Source organism: Numida meleagris, chromosome 3 (assembly GCF_002078875.1).
Source record: "Numida meleagris isolate 19003 breed g44 Domestic line chromosome 3, NumMel1.0, whole genome shotgun sequence".
Lineage (NCBI taxonomy): Eukaryota > Metazoa > Chordata > Aves > Galliformes > Numididae > Numida > Numida meleagris.
In genome coordinates, this window is record NC_034411.1 from 26,566,998 (window position 1) to 26,585,519 (window position 18,522).

General features: G+C 38.5%; 1 protein-coding gene across 5 annotated transcripts in view; it reads left to right on the plus strand.

Moving 5' to 3' along the window:
• The window catches only part of EPAS1 (endothelial PAS domain protein 1), a 103,751-nt gene extending 85,515 nt beyond the window's left edge, over window positions 1–18,236 (plus strand). For all 5 annotated transcript variants that reach the window (XM_021389971.1, XM_021389973.1, XM_021389974.1 and 2 more), the window contains 10 exons: window positions 3,825–3,931; window positions 9,306–9,453; window positions 10,212–10,420; window positions 10,742–10,941; window positions 12,018–12,128; window positions 13,293–13,777; window positions 14,166–14,289; window positions 14,380–14,497; window positions 15,005–15,181; window positions 15,910–18,236. In XM_021389971.1, coding sequence (XP_021245646.1) covers window positions 3,825–3,931; window positions 9,306–9,453; window positions 10,212–10,420; window positions 10,742–10,941; window positions 12,018–12,128; window positions 13,293–13,777; window positions 14,166–14,289; window positions 14,380–14,497; window positions 15,005–15,181; window positions 15,910–16,061 — 1,831 coding nt within the window. In that variant the 3' untranslated portion in view covers window positions 16,062–18,236. The remainder of the gene's footprint in view (window positions 1–3,824; window positions 3,932–9,305; window positions 9,454–10,211; window positions 10,421–10,741; window positions 10,942–12,017; window positions 12,129–13,292; window positions 13,778–14,165; window positions 14,290–14,379; window positions 14,498–15,004; window positions 15,182–15,909) is intronic.

An 18,522-nucleotide genomic window follows, 5' to 3' on the forward strand; every position in this document is an offset into this window, starting at 1 on the left:
ATCCAGGTGTAGGATTCAGATCCCTTGTTTTCCTTAACTCAGAAGTTTCCCCTTCCATCCCAAGAGATGACTGTACGAAAATAAACTGAAATAGTGCTCAAAGAGCACTCAAATAGTGGTAGTTGGGGCAGACCTGCGCTGGAGGGCTACTGCCCATCTCTTAATGTGGTGTCTGAGATTTTGGCCTTGCTGCATTGTGGTGACAAGTTTAGCTCAGAAAAGTGAAGTGCCGCTTCAGCAAAATTGGGATTCCCCCAAAGCTGTGTGTGCTCCACAGGAGGCTGCTTAGCAGGTGCACGAGCAGCCTCTCAGCCCACCTATCCTCTTCAACAAAAAGCAGTATTCTTCTAATGAGCTCCAGGTCAGCTTTTACAGAATCAAAGAAAACACAAAGCCTAACATTGCAGGAAAGCCATCCAAAATCACCGTGCCATTTGTTTTCCAATTCTGTCATTCTGCAACTTGTCCAAAAACCAATTATCCATCTAGGTGCCTAATTTAAAGTAGAGGTTTTGTTCTCCGGACTCAGGTTTTGTAAATGACCCATTTGTCCCATAGAATAAATTTCCATATAAGTTTCTGTGACATTTTTACTCATTTTTACTTTGGTACTCCTCATAGCCCTGCAGTATGTTTCCTGCTTTGCATTTACTCCTGCATATTCCTTTCACATTTTGTATTTCTGAGACGCTCCTGTGGAAAGTGTGCAGAGTTTGTAGGCTGCTCTGCAATGGCCAGACTCAACGCAATGCTCTAGGAGTGTTGGTGTAGAGGCTGTTACAGCCTTCATTGTGTTTCAGCCTCAGTGCTGCTCATCCAGAATTTTTTCACAAATGCCTTGGAGAGGCACAGGACTGTGCAATGGACACAAGGGAAGATGCTGGCCCCAGTCTGTGAGCATTGAAGCTTCCTGGAGTCAGCAGCACCAGAGGAGGAGGAAAGGAGCGTGTGATCTGCCAGCTCTCACACCAGAAAGCAATGCTGTCAGCAGTTCTTGGAGAGAGGATCCTTGTTATAAAATAGTTGTATTTGAAAGTGTATCTCAGAAACATTGCCAGCCAGCTCTTTAGTGTTTGGGGCTGGGAGAAAGACATAGTTATAAAAAAATCATTTTACTGCCAGGATTGTTTAAAGAGAAATGTAATGAAGCTGAGTAGCAGTAACAGAATACTAGATCAGTTAGTAAGGGCAGTGAGGTGGGTTAGACAATTTTTTTTTAAGTAACTTCTTAAAAACAATTACTCATGACCAGTAGTTCACTGTTACCTGGTGCGGATTTAGTTTCGTCAGTCTTGTGGGGTTTGTGAGTATCTTATCTTTTTGTGTACTTGTTTGTACATACCACTTGCTAACTTTAATCCAAGACAAAATTTTTTCAAATCAAACTTGACATTGTCACAGCAGGATCATACAAGTCTTCCTGTGCCATGGAATGACAAGGGTAATTTTGTAGCGAGTACAGTACTTGTTAGGAGCTGGTCGGTAAGGAGTAATTTGAGAGGGGAATTACAGGATTGGAGTAGACAATGTTGGCACAGAGATGGCAATTCATATATGAGAGGAGTTAAGAGTCCCTTAGCTTGCTCTAATGCATATGTTTTGCTTGCTACCCCAGTCCCATTGTTGACACCTACTACAGCTGGTTTTGGATTTGCATCGGTGCTTCTGGGTGCATGATGCTTCTTTTATGTCATTACTTTTTGTTTCCTTTTCCTTCTTTGCATGCAATACCTACTTGCTTTTGAGCTCCAAATGAGTGGATTAAGATTAAATCCCAAACTTCCTGGATTTTAAAAACTTTCCTCTTGTGCTGAGCTCCAAACTAATCTGCTAGCTTTATGGTGCTGTGCCACTGTATAACCAAAGGCCATAGTTTCAGTTTCTAAAGACTACATATTTACACTGGTCCTGGAAAAAGCCTCTGGCCTCTTACTCCACTAAGTCCACACGACTGCAAGCAGAAAACATACTTTGGGAGCCTTAATTTAATTAGGGCTCCTTCTGTACTCACTGTGTTCTCCTGACATTTTAGCTCTTCTGACCTACTCGTTATGAGGATTCTTGCTTTTATTAAAAAGAAAAGGCATTTGTAGTTTCAGAGAAAAGTTAAGATTAGACCGTGTCACAGTTTAAAAGATCAGCAACTTTCCAATGAAGAGTGATTCAAGAATTCCCTCTTTGTTGGTCTAGCTGTAAGCATAAACAAAGCTATTAACATAAACAGAAGACCAAGTTGTCTGGGGGAATGCAATAAAATCAGCAACTGTCTTTTCTTAGCTAAACCTTTACGAGCTCAGGTTCATTCCATGGAGATGAGGACAGAGAGCAGTTTTCAGCGTGACAAACCAAGGTGTCCCTGGGGGTATGAGCTTCTGTGGAGGTGAGGGAAAAGCTGACTCAACACCTTGGCTTTCAAACTGTACACAAAATATCTACATCTGATTCATCTTCCTCGCTCGAGGGGGATCTAGATGACTGCCATGCTCTTGTTCTGTTTGTATTACAGTATTTACATGTCTGTCTTGTAAAGACATGCTTCTGTCTGGAGGGCTGGGCCACGACTGTCCTTCCAAGCAGTACATAAAAGTGGAGATGTGCATCTTGGAAGTAGCAGTGCGGTAATGCCACTAATCAAATGTGGTGGCAGATAAATCCTCACCGGAGGAGCTTAGTTACAAGGCATAAAACTTGGGCATTGCTGTTCATGGTGGGTATGTGCTGTAAGATGTGACCATCTCTTTCCAAACTTCCTGGCTTTTTAAGGTTTATGACAGCCAAGCAGTTGATTTGTAGTTGTTTTGGTACTGCTCTGTGTAGCATTGTGGGTGATTGCTGCAGTTTCAAAGCTAGGAAAAGGCATCCAAGAATGTTGTTGCTGACTTGAAAAAGAATAATGCTTCCGTGTTTTTTCCCAGGAGATGTGATATCTTTGATTTTGAATGCATATAGAGGATTTTTTAAATTATTATTATTTTACTAACTGTATTTTCTGTAAATTTGTGTGTGATGGTTTTAATTCAAATTTAATTTAGGAAAAAAGAGCCTTTTTCCTCCACCCCCTCATTAGAGAAATTCATCTACGCAGTTTGCTGACCTATTTTCATTTACTCAGGAACTTGTGACAAACCATGCCTTGCCTGAGTACGCAGAAAAGCTCTGAAAAAAATCTGTGTTTTTTTTTTTTCAGATCATAGCTTTCTTTGTGTAAAATCCTACTTAGCTTGTGGATTAGTCACTCAAGTAACCTAATCCACATGGTAAAGTTCTCATATAATTGAGAAACACTAAGTAAAAGAGCTGATTTTTTCTTTTAACTGCCCTTAATTACTCACCTTGCTTCTTTATTAAATGTAATACCAAAAGCAGTGAATTAACACTTTTACATAAGTAAGTTCTTACAATATATATACTTTCAAACTTGATGGTGCCAACCACTATTCCCTTGCCTTGCGTGCATTTATTTTTGAATGATGGCAGTGGGAGTTTCTGTGGGTAGGGGACAGCTTGAGAACTTGGTCAGCAACAATTTCCCTGTTGTGAACTTCTATAGGAGATACTGTACAACGGGCCTGGGAAAATTTGCAGTACATGTTATGATTACCCTAGGAATTTTCATTAGAGTAGTAGTAGTAAAAGTCAATCTATTCTTAACAAGGAAATGTTTAAGAACATTATTGGAAATCCTCTACAGCTTCTAATGTGTAGGAGAGTTCAGGATTTCTCGCACTGTGGTTTTAATCCTTTTAGTTTAAGGACAAGAACTGAGAGCTGTGATGTCCTGTCAGGTGATGTGAATTTTAAATGTTTGGCTTTTCTTAACCTAGAATAACAGAATTGATTGGATACCACCCAGAGGAGTTGCTGGGCCGTTCAGCATATGAGTTCTACCATGCCTTGGACTCAGAGAACATGACCAAAAGTCATCAGAACTGTAAGTCACACTCTTAGCTTTCTTCATAGTTTGCAAATAATAAACCACAACTAGTAGATACCTCAATAAGCAGTTGAAAATATAAGTGCACCCTGTGTGTGAGGACGGGTATTTCTGTGCGTGTATTCTCAGAGAAAAAAGAATACGTTCTTTCTTTGTAAGAAAGTTTACACATTACCATGTTTGTCTTGCTGAAAACTGCTGCTGCTCTTTCCACGTGGTTTGATTTTTGCCATAATTAAAACTAAATTTGGATCATAGCTAGAAGAGGATCTTTCTTTCAGGAGTAATACAAAGATCAGCTGAAAATTTGAAAAGCTGAGTTAGGCAATATTAGCTTGGTGAGAAGTGCATTTACTGGTTTATCATTCTGGTGTACAGTTGGGCTCAGCAACAAGGATGGCTGTAAAGAGTAGTAGGAAGAGCTTAGTACAGCATATTTCTGCATGTCCTTCTACCGAAAAAAAAAACCCTCTCTTCACCCAAAAGAGATGTGCATAGGGACTTTCTAAAAGGTGTATTCGTTATACAGATAATGTATACTGATAAAATACTGATAATGTATAATGATAACTGCCAGAAACAGCTGCTTCTTGTTACTCTTATGCCTAAACTGCCAGTCTTAGCTGTTTTTGATGTAAAATACCTGAATCATTTTGGGAGCAGAGATCAGAGCCAAGATCTGTTCCCTCTATTCAGTAGATATCTTAAGGTATCTTAAAATCACTTGATTCAAATCTGCAGTCTCTGGCCTTAAGGATGGCACAATGACTGGAGACAGCATGATGCCCTAACATACAGATTATGCTTCCTCTGTCTGGCATTTCAACCACTGAACTAGTAGTGCATGGGAGAGTACTCAGCAAAGAAGCACTAAAATTTCTGCTGCTGCTGTTTTAATAAAAACAAGGCAAAGCTTCTAGGCTGGAGCACACAAGTTATAAACAAAAACATAAACCACCTTGTAGTTATTATGATCAAGGTCTCTGTGGCTCAGGAAGGACTATGACTTACATCATGTCTGTAGGGAATTACCCACCAGATGCACTTAGAGAAAGTATTTTCTGTACATCTTGGAGAAAAGTATCAGTAAGGAATAGCTGTCTGACTTTAAGGAGAAAAGGGAATATAATATGTGTTGTTAGCTGCAATGGCAAGGATTCAGGACAGCTTTGAGATGAATGTTATTTGAAAAAATGTTTGGCAGTGATTAAAGTTGTGTGCTATATAACAGTGTTGGTATGAATCATCCCGTTTCCAGAGCTGCTGAAAAAAAAAATAGTCACACCATACTTACAGAGAGTTCTCTGGGAATATATTTGTTAAAATTGTTTCCTTGAAAATGTGTTCATGCTTTTAACAGTGAAAAAGAGTGATACTTATAAATAGGATGTGCATAGCCCACACTGGGCTAAGAGTAATCCTGTGAGGAAATCAGTGACTGTGCTTTACAGTTGGTTTTGAGTCACTGAGTTACATTTCTAAGAATGGGACAATGCTAGAGGGAATAAAATGAGAGCTGGAAAGTTCTTCGGTGACTGGAGAGAGTCCATGTTGTTTATCCCTGTCTAATTAATTAGATAGGAGCATTGAATCAAGACCTGTCTGTGTTAAGGATTTCTGGATTGCTTCTACTAATAATCTGAGCAGGTATTGCTGGTGGCTTCTCCTCAACGCAGCAATTGGAATCATCTCATGAAGGGCTTAAGTTGATGTTTAGAGGCCATTTGTGCCTACTGAAAGGACCCCGTTCTACAGATTTGTGCTGTTGGACATGAGGGTTGGTTGAGATGCTGAATGAAGTCAAAAGTGAGAGAGGGCATGAGGTATACTAGCAAAAGTGCTGAAAGCACTGTGCACTACACAGATATAAAATATTTAGGATAAGACTCATCCTAGTGTATATGGTACTATCCAGGATCAGCGCGGATGATCTCTACTGTTGAAAGCACTGGACAGCGCTCCATGCTATGATAAACGCTATACAGACTGTTACCCACAACTGAATTGTCAGTCAGACTTCTTAGCAACTCAGAGGATGGCCACAAAGGCAAAGTAGGAAATCCCTAGGTTTCTTAAAGTGTGCCATTATTACTGAGATGTTGTCTAATGCAAAGGGCTACCAAGCAAGCAGGTGGCTTATACAGAACTTAGCTGTTTCTTCCTGGCCATGTTCAGTTGTAAATGGAAATATCCACCTCATAGCTTATATAAAGAGATGTAAATGAGAATACAGAGCTAAACAGAGCATTCATGATCAGCACCCTTGTATGTATCAAACAGTATTTTTTATTAGAAATATGCAACAGTATTGTCATCAATTCCGACACTTAGTATTGAAGAGATGTATAGGAAATACAAGGAAAGTGAAGGAAATCGTAGAGTGGCTTATGTTAGAAGGAACCTTTCAGATCATCTAGTTCCAACCCTCTGCTATGGGCAGAGGCCTAGTTAAACCTCATTAAAGTCTCATATGCGCACTTTTTGAGCCTGTCCAGGTCCCTCTGGATGGCGTCCCTCCCTTCTGTTGTGTCAACCACACCACTCAGCTTAGTGTCATCAGCAAACTTGCTGAAGGTACGCTCAATCCCATTGTCTATGTCACTGATAAAGATGTTGAAGAGCACCAGTCCCAAGACCGACCCCTGAGGGGCACCACTCATGACCAACCTCCACCTGGAAATAGAGCTGTTGACAACAACCCCCTGGCTATGACTATCCAACCAAATCTTTATCCATCAAATAGTCCAGCCTTCAAATCCATATCTCTCCAATTCTGAGATAAGGATGTGATGCGGGACCGTGTCAGAGGCCTTGCACAAGTCCATTAAAGAGCGAGAGAGAGAGAAACCTCAAATGGGTCTACTAGATAGAAGCAGAACTCCTTCCCTTTTCTTCCTTTAAATTTAGTGGTAAATCATGCTCATTGCAGTTCTACTGTACTGCAGTTTTTTTCATTGCCAAAGTTCTTCAGTAACAACCTAGCATTCAGGCAAGGCACAATAGTGCTTGTGTTCTTAAGCACAGTTGCATATACAATATGAAAGTCATAATTAGTCATCATCAGTAGAAGATTAGAAAGTGGCAGTATTTACCATACCCTGTTTTTCACATGTTATGCAAACAAGATGAAAATCTGTTCTATTGCATAAATCTACACAAATGATTGACTGTAGAGCTATATTTTCCAATTCAGTGATTAATAACCTATAATAACTTCCATTTAGGATTTGTTCTTGTTGCCAATAAACCAATGAGAATTTCACTATTGATTTCAGTGGGAAACTGAATGTCACTATCTGGGACATGTTACTTGGTAATACAACTAGAATGCAACTCCCCCTTTCTGTTTCCAAAAATACGGTATATAATGTGAATGTATTTCACTGAGATATTACTAATTCTATAAAGATACAGGCATGCATGTATATATCTATATAAAAATGTATATTTTAAAAGAAAGGGAAAAAAAAGTAGTTCACTCTGAATCCAGAACCTTAAATGCAGTGTTTATAACAAAGTCAGCAGTTACAAGTGTATTAGTAATTTATGAGATTACCCCAAGGAATGATTCTGCTGTACCATCAGAACATGACATGCTCTGAATAATAATAATAAAAAAGATTAAAGCAGTTAAAAGCTTCTTTGTAATGTAGCAGGCGCCTACACTGTGACTCTTATTGATGAGCTGATGATTAGGAAGCAGCGTAATTGTGTTTCACAAGCAGAGCAGAACAGTTCAGTCACTAAAACACTTTGAAATGAAAGCCTTTTGATTTTGTTCTGCCAGAAGTATTTAATCAATAAAGGTAATGTTCTTCTTTGTCTAAATAAATTAAATGAAGGATGATTAAATATTCCTAGGAAGAAAACAAACAAACAAACTTCAGAGATAGAAAGATAAACACAGTAACAATTATCTGGAAAGCAGTTGTTGTGTTTCACGGGCTCGGATTGTGCGTTTGTATCGTGGCAATGTAGAAGCGACTGACAATAAACAGTCACTGTTGAGTGGCCACATTCACAAGAAGTTATTCTGCACAAAGAAAAGAAATAAAAGTTCCAGTCTTACTGAGTAAAACTGCTTTATTTTTAGGGCATTACTTTGATAGCATACTGTCTTCACACGTAAAACTGTTTAAAGGGAAAAACTGCCAAAGTGTTCAAATGTTGAGTTTGCCAGTTCCCATTTAGGTGCTCAGTGCAACTATGTCTGCATACAAATAAAAACATTCTTGTTTGTACTGCTTGCATATTCCAGCCCTAATTTTACTGCTATAGATCACTAGGATTTCTCGCAAATAAACAGTTGTAAATTGCATGACAATATGCCTTGCTTTTAAGAAAAGTTTACACCAGGCATATGTCATAAAACCCCATTTTAGATGTCCAGAGCTCCATGTTGAAATCTCATTATTTTCAAATATTACAAAACACCCCGGGGAGCCCTTCACCTTTCGAACACGTACATGAAACTTTAAACCTGAATTGTACTATCATCAGTTTATTGCTTGAGAAACACAGGCCTGTTCAAAGAAAACATTTGGAGGTAACATTATTTGATTTTTCACAGGAGTCACAATTTCTTCTCCTTTGTTGATTCTGAGCTATTGCAGAGAACCAAAGCAGTGCAAACAACTAGAGAAATAAGATGTTTTTTCTTTCTTAATATTGATAACATTTTAAATGTGATATTACTTCTTCAGCCACTTAAAACCAATGTTGTGCTGAGGACACTTTAACTTCATTTGTGTTGTTGATACCTCCAGCTCCTGACTCTAGGCATAGAAAAGAGATGAGATAAATATGGAATTAATCCACGAGAATTACTTTATTGTGGGTATTGCTTTTAAATCATCTAACGCTTGGGATTATCCACCACCTAAATTAGGGAGACTACTGAATAATTTCCTAAATCAATTTAGGAACCTTAACTGAGAGCAATTCTACTTGGAATTGGAACTTTGAAGAAATATGCAGTCAGCAGACTTTACTTTTGGGGCAATTAGGGTCTTATATTACATGAAAAAAAAAATGCATTGATCTAAATACTCAGACAATCTAAAGATCTCAAATGCCAGGTGTCTTGATTGGAGAGCTCAGCTTAACAGACTTATTTATATTGAAAATAGTTGATGTTTTTTCTGGAAGCTAAGCATCGTTGGCTACCCTGCCCATGGCAGGGGGACTGGATCTTCATGATCTGTGAGATCCCTTCCAACCCACGCCATTCTGTGATCATTGCTTACAAATGTTTTAGTGCAGTTTTGCATAATGTAAACCTGGGAGCAGGTTTATTTAAACAAGTGTTACGTGTTATGCATTCTTACTTGTGCTGCTACCTTATTTATACCTCTCTGCTCCCGTTTCTTAGTGTGTACAAAAGGTCAAGTAGTGACTGGCCAGTACCGAATGCTTGCCAAGCATGGTGGATACGTGTGGCTGGAAACTCAAGGGACTGTCATTTACAACACGCGCAACCTACAGCCTCAGTGTATCATCTGTGTCAACTATGTGCTGAGGTAAGTTGTGCAGAACAGCAAAAACACTTCTGAATCCTTGTGCTGGAAAAAATGCAAGGATGAGAAATGTTTTTGAAGGGTCTATTTATCCAGTACTGCTATGCTGAAATCAGTTTAGTCATGTTTGTTCAATCTTGTTTACTGATGTTAGACATTGATGAAGAATGTGGCATGCCCGTTCCCATACAAGCAGCTGAATTACACCATAGCCTTTTTTTTCTGCAGAGCAACTGCTCTGCTGGTGAAGCAGAACATAAGGCCTGCACTAAAGATTTTATTGTGCAAAACAACTACTAAATAAGTTTTATTTTTCTAGTGCTGTGACAGAGAGACAAAATTGGTTAGGAAGTGTATCTTGTGTTGCTAGGAAAAGCCATTTTCTTTCTCAAAAGTCAGAACCACAGATTAGTCTCTGTCTTGAAAAACTCGTGTATTTTTGGTCCTAGATGAGGCCTAAATAAAATACTTATTTGAATGATAGTCTGGGTCGTTGTAGCCCTGACTACATCCCTTTTAAAAACCAAAGCAACAAAGCCCTGAGTATTCCCACAGAAGTCCTGACCACACTCTCTGCGTCATCTGAGATTGTGGTGCTCAGCAACGCTGGAACTGTGCCTTGCCTGGCAAGAGCCTGGCATTCAACTGAGAGAGACCAAAATGCTGTTAGAGTGATCTTTAGAGAGTTTGTAATACCTGTCTTCACCACATCTTTTTCCTTTAGAGTGCTAAATGCCTAAACTTTTTCTTCTTCTTGCTAGTGAAATTGAGAAGAATGATATTGTCTTCTCTATGGACCAAACGGAATCACTCTTCAAGCCTCACCTGTTGACGGTGAGCAGTGCCTTTGAGAATGGGATCCCAGGGAGGGACAAGAGTGATTTATTGTTTACTAAGCTAAAAGAAGAACCAGAGGAACTTGCACAGCTGGCTCCGACACCTGGAGATGCCATTATTTCCCTGGATTTTGGTTAGTATTTGTGTAAATAATTTTTGTGCAACAAAGAACCGTGTATGAGCCTGTGTTTAGAAACTTAATAGACCAGGTCTGTCTGCTGTGTGTATAAATCAGGAGTAACAGTCATAGAAGCTCATGTGCTCACATCAGTGGAAAATTTCTGTGAATGAGAGCAGAATCAGGCTTTCTTGCTGACTGAACAAGATACAGTAAGTCTTTGCCAACTTATTGTTATGGCAACTAGGATCAGGGTTTACTTTTAATGAGTTGCTGTAATTATAACAGGGCGCAAGCTAAAAGCATCCATTAATATTGTACTATTAACATTGTTAGAACTCCATCCAGGGATACAGAAGTTTGAGGAAGCCCCTGCCTATCCCGGTGCTGTTTTGACCCCAAACAAACCGTGGCCAGTAGAAGTGAAAAGCCGTGCTGCTCAAGGTGAAACGCTGGCAATACCATCCTTTACAATGCCTCAGATTGCACCTGGCAGCAGTACTCCAAGTGCAAGCAGCAACAGTAGCTGTTCCACGGTAAGAAAAGCTTTAAAAAATTGCAAAAGTGATGTTCTCTATGCAAGTCCCATCAGAATACAAAGATGACATTTTTGTGTTAGCAGTCCTGTCTCAATGCTTCTAACAAGCCCAGCATACATGTATATATCCCTACTGTACTGTGTATCTTTAGCCCATGCAGTTTGTGTAGGAAAGCACTGACAGCAAAAATGTCAGATGGGAACTATATCTTGCCTTTGTATTGCATTCCTTGTTTTCTTCTGTCTCACTAAGTAATTATGATAGTCTATAAACCAGCCAGTAGATGAACTTGCTACCATCTTACATGGAGTTAGCCTTAAATGAAACTCCCGTGCTAAGTGGTCTGGTCATTAGCAAAATTCCCCTCAGGCTAGTCCTCTTTCTGTTTGTTTACTAGAAGCTATAATCTTTATCAAGAACATTTATCCAACTCAGGCTTTTGAGAGTGGCTCCACAGAGTTTACTGCTGAAAGAATGAATGAGCTTTCAGGGCATTGCCCTCAAGAGCTAGAGCTGCTCTTATCAGAATGTTACTAGATGACTGCTAGGCCAGGACTCTACTAGATTCTGGAGACATTCAAGGTCAAGTTGGACAAGGCTCTGAGCAACCCAATCTTGCTGTAGGTGTCTCTGTTCAGTGCAGGGGCGCTGGACAGATGGCTTTTAATGGTCCCTTCTAACTCAAAACAATTTTATGTCCAATTTTAATAAAATCATTGAGGTAGTGCAAAGTGTTTTATTTCTTAACAAAATAGTTGGATAGTATAGATCTCATGTTGCTAGTCTGATGTGCCAAAAAAAACATTTAAACTAACAGGACAACTAAGGTGTTGTATTGGGTGCATCTGTTATATCACTAAGACTCTCAAAGTTTATAGTGACAAGTAATCTGGTGTTGGGGAAGATGTGATAGAAATGTAGTTTCCGGTTCTCAAGACACTACATATGCAGTCTTGTCATTTGCTTTTGGTAGTAAAGATCTGCTTACTGAGTAGCACGGTATAAGCTCCATGATGCTAAGCCAGCACTGTAGTTGTCTTGGCTGCTTATAGCAAATTGTTATTTTTGTGCAGCCAAACAGTCCAGAGGACTACTACACTTCTGTGGATGATGATCTTAAGATTGAGGTGATTGAAAAACTCTTTGCCATGGACACAGAATCAAAAAGTCAGTGCAACTCCCAGGTAAGAAGCTAATATCTCTCCCAAAACCATGAAAATTGTCTGTGTGTTAGCAGACAATAGTTGAGATGCATGCTGTATTTGCAGATACGGTGTCATAACACGTACACCAAAACTTTGACACACAACGCTAATACAAGCATATGCTTTGAAAAGCTGAGGTGTCTATTTCTTCCCCTAATTGTATGAAGCAATTGCCTTGGAGGTATCATTGTGGCAGTGCTGTAAAGAAAGAGAGCTTCAGAAATTGGGAGCTACTGTAGACTGGATAAGGAATATAAGCGGCAGCCTATTTTTTTTTTTATTATCTGGCCTGATAACTAGTGAGTAAACATTGTTTCTAGAACAAAATATAAATAAATTAACTCCTGTAAAACCTCAAAATGAGAAGTGCTGTCAGTTAACCCCATGAGGCAGCTAGACCCATGCGGCCACTTACTCCCTCCCTCCAGTAGGATGAGTAAGAGAATTGGAAGGGTAAAATTGTGAAAACTCATGTGTTGAGATAAAGACAGCTTAGTTTGCAAAAGCAAAAGCTACACGTGCAAGCAAAGCAAAATAAGGAATTCATTCATTACTTCTCATTGGCAGGCAGATGTTCAGCCATTTCCAGGAAAGCAGGGCTCCATCACGTGTAGCACTTTCTTGGGAAGACAAACACTATAACTAACTCTGAATGCCTCCCAGCTTCTCCTTCTTTCCCCCAGCTCATATTGCTTAGCACAGTGTCATGTGGTATGGGTTATCCTTTTGGTCATCTGGGGTCAGCTGTCCTGGCTGTGCTCCCTCTCAACTTCTTGTGCACCACCGGCCTACTCCATTGGTGGGGCCAGGTGAGGAACAGAGAAAGCCTTGACTCTTTGTAAGCACTACTAAGCAATAGCTAAAACATTGATCACAAGTCCAAAATATAATACCTACTATGTATGAGCTACTGTGAATAAAATTAATTATATCTGAGCCAAACTGAGTACAGCATATGTGCCAGTCACATAAAATAATGTTGTTTAACTTTTAAATATGGAGAAGCTGGCCACTTTCATTCACATAAATTTGGCATACAGTGATTTTTTTAGTTTCATATCTCCCAACTAGTATTTCATATCACAATGCCACAACTATTATTAACTTTTAGGTTTCTCATGAGCTTCTTTCATTTTTGTGCAGACTGACTTCAATGAACTGGACCTTGAAACCTTAGCTCCTTACATTCCTATGGATGGAGAGGATTTCCAGCTTAGCCCTATCTGCCAAGAAGAACGTCCTCTCTCTGAAAGTGCACAAAATACCCAGCAGAGTCTAAGTAGCATGAGCACCATCTTCCAACCTCTTGCATCTGCTTCACAGAATCAGTTCCTCCCAGAGAAATATTGCCCACAGCTATCAAATAAAAACATTAACCCTGGTCATGGGTCCCTATCGTCTGTGTTCTTCAACAATATGAGTAGGTCATCGTTGCCACCATACCACAACCAAGCCAGCACTCCGCTGTCTTCGATGGGGGGTAGACCAAACACCCAGTGGCCACCTGATCCGCCGTTAGAATATGTTCCTGCTAAATGGAGACTCATGGATAAATACTCAGGAACCCTATCAAGTTCCCCCTCAGGACCCCCAGTACATTCTCCCAACATGCCCATATATAAAAAAAGGTAAGAACTTCTGGGTTCTGTGTATTTCACTTAGAAAATATTTGGACAAAAAGGGATAGGTATCTTGAATACCTACAACTCATGTGTTTGTGCTTAGTATGCAAAGTAAGGAGACAAGTGTAGCCTTCAAAACCCTAAAATTAAAAATCTCATGACTCTTTTCCATAGTATTTTTATGCCTGGCTGGAAATTTTAGAGGCTGTTTATGTTAGTCTTTGATCCCCAAAGTAAAGTGTTCCCAAAGCTTGTGGGATGACTGACAAAAGGAAACAAAGACATTCATGTGTCACAGGCATCTTAAATGGAATAGATGAAAGAAGAATCTGTATAAATGAAAAAGATGGTTTAGATTTGCCTTCATGCTCACCCAGAGATCTTTTCTCAACAGGCCACTGGATGGTTTGGGGCAACGAAGCATAGATATAAACCCAGCAAGAATTGCTTTGTCTAATAGTTTGAAGCTGAAGCGACAATTGGATTATGAAGAGCAAGCATTGCAACAGCTGAGTGGGGTAATCATAAGAAAATGCATACTCTTCAAAATTTTGGATGTACCAAGATCATCAGTGTAATCATTCATTTTGCTTTTCTCCAAACTGTAGGGAGATCTATCTGTCATTAACCCATCTCAGTTAATGTGGAAGAGAATGAAATTTCTCAAAGGGGAAAACTGTTCCTTGCTTACAGAAAAGAAGTCTCTCAGCACAAGTGTTCTTACTGGTAAGAGAAAAGAAATTGATTTTGCAATGTTAAGTCAGTTTGAATAGAAAGAAAAACTATTTCAAAAGGAGATGTCAAATAAGCTCTATATAAAAAAAAAAAAGAAGAAAAAAATCAAATGAAAAATTCAAGATAAAGTTGTATCACTTATTGTTGAACAATTTATAGTATGTTAGATAGCTACCAAGTAGATTGTTTCGTATATGTTCATACCCTTACTTGGGAGGTAAATAGGGATCAGTTGAATAGAGGTAGGTTTACCTAATGCTGATCCAGTGTGTGCAGACATTTCAGAGCTAGAACTGATGCTTTCTCTCCTCAACACTGTTTTTCATTATTCAAATACCTTTAGTGCAATACTGCTTCCAGACAGTACTGTTTCTAGACTTCTATGCCTACACTGTGTCATCATCACACTGAGGAACAATTTGCTTTGAATTAGTATTAGCTACTATAATAATTACAATGGCTTTATTTAACTTTTTGGTTTTCTTCTGTGTGAATTAGATGAGTTTGTCTGCAACTCGAGAGGTCTGAGCCAACCAATGAATCAACTGCAGCAGCAGCAGCAACAACCCACCTGTGGCAGTCCTGGTGAAAATCTGAAAGCGGGAGCATTTTCCCCTCAGTTTTACAGTCCCCATTATCAGGACTATAGTGTGCAGTCAGCTCATAAAGTGTCAGGTAAGAGCTGTCAAATACAGAGGTTGAAAAATGTTGGCATTTAGTTCCATTACTGATTCCATGAGAATAAAAACTTTAACCAAAAAAGAAGTAAGAATGATAAACCGTGAACCAAATGCACAAAGTTTCACAAAATGAAAAATTAATGTGGTTGTTTACTGTGAAACTTTTAACATTTACATTTGTGATATATGAGGAAAAACAATTTTTTCCTTCATTTCAGTTGAACTACTGCCTTTTGTACCTCAGTGGTCTGGTCATCTTATGTGTTCTTGTCTTGTGATAAAATTGATTAAACTGTACTAAACAACTTCAGTGCAGCATTGGTAGCTGAGGTTTATAGGTTACAGTCCGACATATGCCTTCTAAAAATTAATATCTGTAATGAAAGGAGATAGTTTATAAATTGACAGCCTTGCTCTGTATACATGTATACATATCTATGTTGTTTACTATAGCTTTCTTCATTTGCACCGGTGTCATTTTCCTCTGAACAATCTAAATTTAGGGTGGAAGTGGAAAACTTCATGCTTGTAACCCCTTAAGGCAAGAGATGCTTGCATTTGCTCTGAAAATGTTAACTGTTGGTAGTTTGAGGTATACTGGCATAAGTACAATACAAAGTTGTAACTAGTATAAACAGAAGAGGAAAGGGAGGAGAGAAACGTTCTCTTACTCTCATTCTCTCCCTCTGGTCTCAGCATCCTGACTTACTTTTACTGTTTCAGGTGTGACAAGTCGTCTCCTGGGGTCTTCCTTTGAACCGTATTTGCTGCCTGAGTTGACAAGATATGACTGTGAGGTAAACGTCCCTGTTTTGGGCAGCTCCACGCTTCTGCAGGGCAGTGAACTGCTCAGAGCCCTGGACCAGGCAACCTGAGCAATCCTGCAGTATTCCTTGGCCTATACTGTTCAAAACAGCTTCAGTTTTTAAATATATTTTTGCAAGTAGACGATTTCTAATACCAATACACTTTTACAGGATTTTACATAGATATTGAACCTGTCCACATTACCAAATAGTGGCCTTTTGAAGTTACTCACTTTTATTATTCATATTAAAGAAATACATCTACTGTATTTTCTCTATTCCAATTAAAGTGTTGTTTAGAGAGTTTGATTGCCCTCCCTTTATCTTGTTACCTGTAATTTATACTCTCAAATTTCCTTCAATTTTCATGCTAGTAAAAAGCTGTGGTGTAAATGCCTTGTCGTGTGATACTTTGGCTGCAGTACTGCAAAGATTTATTTTTATTGCCAAAGGCGAATGAAACAAATTTTTATCTCCAACCACAGTTTTTTGTTCATCTGCCAATTTGAAATCCTTCAAGTCCTTCTGTTTTACAGCATTTCTTGCATTGTAACTTTAATAACTTCTGGAAAAGCATAGTAAAGAAAAATCCCGGCCTTCTGCCTTCCTCCCCTTCCCTACATACCTTGTTGAAAGAAATGTGAATGGTGAACTACAGTGTTTGTGGGTATCTGTGAAGGTTGCACATCGTAAGCTTTTTTCCTCAGAAGCAAGTCTTGTTCTCAGCTGCCTTAACCTGGCTTAGCTCTAGAGACATGAGAGTCCTACAGATTTATCCCAGTGGAGGATTCAGACCAGTGTTTTTGTTTGTGTTGGAGTTCCTTGCTTGTTGTATTTTCGGTTTTGGTTTTTTTCTTCATTGTTCCCTTTATTTTTTACACAAAACAGATTTTTTTTTTTAATTTCTCTTTGGGTCAGTTGTTGTTAATCAAACATCTCTAGGTACTTTTGCTATATCTAGAACACAACAAAGTTAAGAGCTGTTTCTGCTAGAACTGGTAGTATTTTTTGGGATTTTTCTGACGCTTCAGGTATCTGACCAATGGCCAGTACTAACACCTCTGAATACTGCTTTTTTCATGGTGTATGACTGGCTAGCAATATAGTTTCAATATTGAAACTAGAAGTAGCATGGTCTGGCATATTATGCTAACTCAGTTGTAAGTGGACAAAAAGAATTAAGAATTCTGTAGTAAGATGAATTACTGGCAGACAGGTTTTTCTCACTTTAACTTACCTTACGTTTTAATCAAGAGCTGAAATGTTATTAAACTCAGCCAGATGTTTTCAGGGCTCTTTTTCACCTATCATGTATTGTCATGCACATTTTTAGAAATAAGGCTATGAATGCTTTCAAATGTTGAAGATTGAAAATTAGAGCGTATTTAAGCAGCAAAAATATTAAAACTAATAAAAATAGGTAGGTAGTTTTGACTTTGAAATAACCACATATTGAGATATTTATTGAAATCCATCTTGTTTCCTCCACTGGTATAAATCATCGTAGCTGAAGAAAATGGAAGAGTGGCAATGTACAAAAGGTATAAAATCTGGCCCAGAAACGTTAGAACAAAGGTAATTGGTTTTAGATGTCCAGTTCCACTGAAGCCTGTTTTATGAATTTGCTTTCTACATGCACTGACACTTGCAGAGAGGGAGCCTTGGGTTCATTGAGCACTTCAGAGATTGCTGTGTTAAGTGAGTCTTAACCATACATACTGTGCACTCTTTTGAAAGTGAAAGATCTTATGTTATGTTAGTACTGGTATATAATGTTAAAAAAAAAAAGATGATTGTCCTTGTTGCAGGCAGATCTTTCGAGAGTTGTTTTGTGTTCTTTTTTTCTTTTTACCAAAAATAAGCTACTCATAAAGTGAATTTATTCCTAATGGGACAAGTATAGTGTAAGCATCAAAATGTAATGAAAATTGGCAAGCCGGATTTGACATTTTTCAGTGGCAAGGACTTAAAGGCATCAAAGATTAAAGACACTTGAATACTGCTTTTTTTCCTGTTTCTTGTTTGTGTAGTTTCAGCATTAAAAAGTTATATACCCTAACAGTTTACTAAAACACTCTGGAAAAATATTCCCTGTCTTAATATTAATCATACTTTTTATCATAATTATTTCATAATCTATATTGCTGAATTCTTATTGACAATATTATAACTATATGGGAACTTTAATTTGATAAGGAAATGTATTTTGACACTGATACCTTATTAAAGTATACTGATCCTAAATTCATTGTGACTCATTTGCTATGAATTTGTCATTTATTGTATCATTGTAAAACAAAAGTATTTATTAAATTATTTATAGAAAATAAAGGTTTGCATTGATCTTTAAAAAAGGTGGACAGTACAGGCCTTTGTCAGCTTACTTCCCAGCTCTCAACTAAGGGTAACTTCATTCTTCCATTATTAGTTTACCTTACAGCTTTCCTCATATGGGATATTAATACCTTGCAGACCATGCTTCTGTTCAGAAATTTTTCCTGTTATTTGGATTTCTGCTTCAATTTCAAAA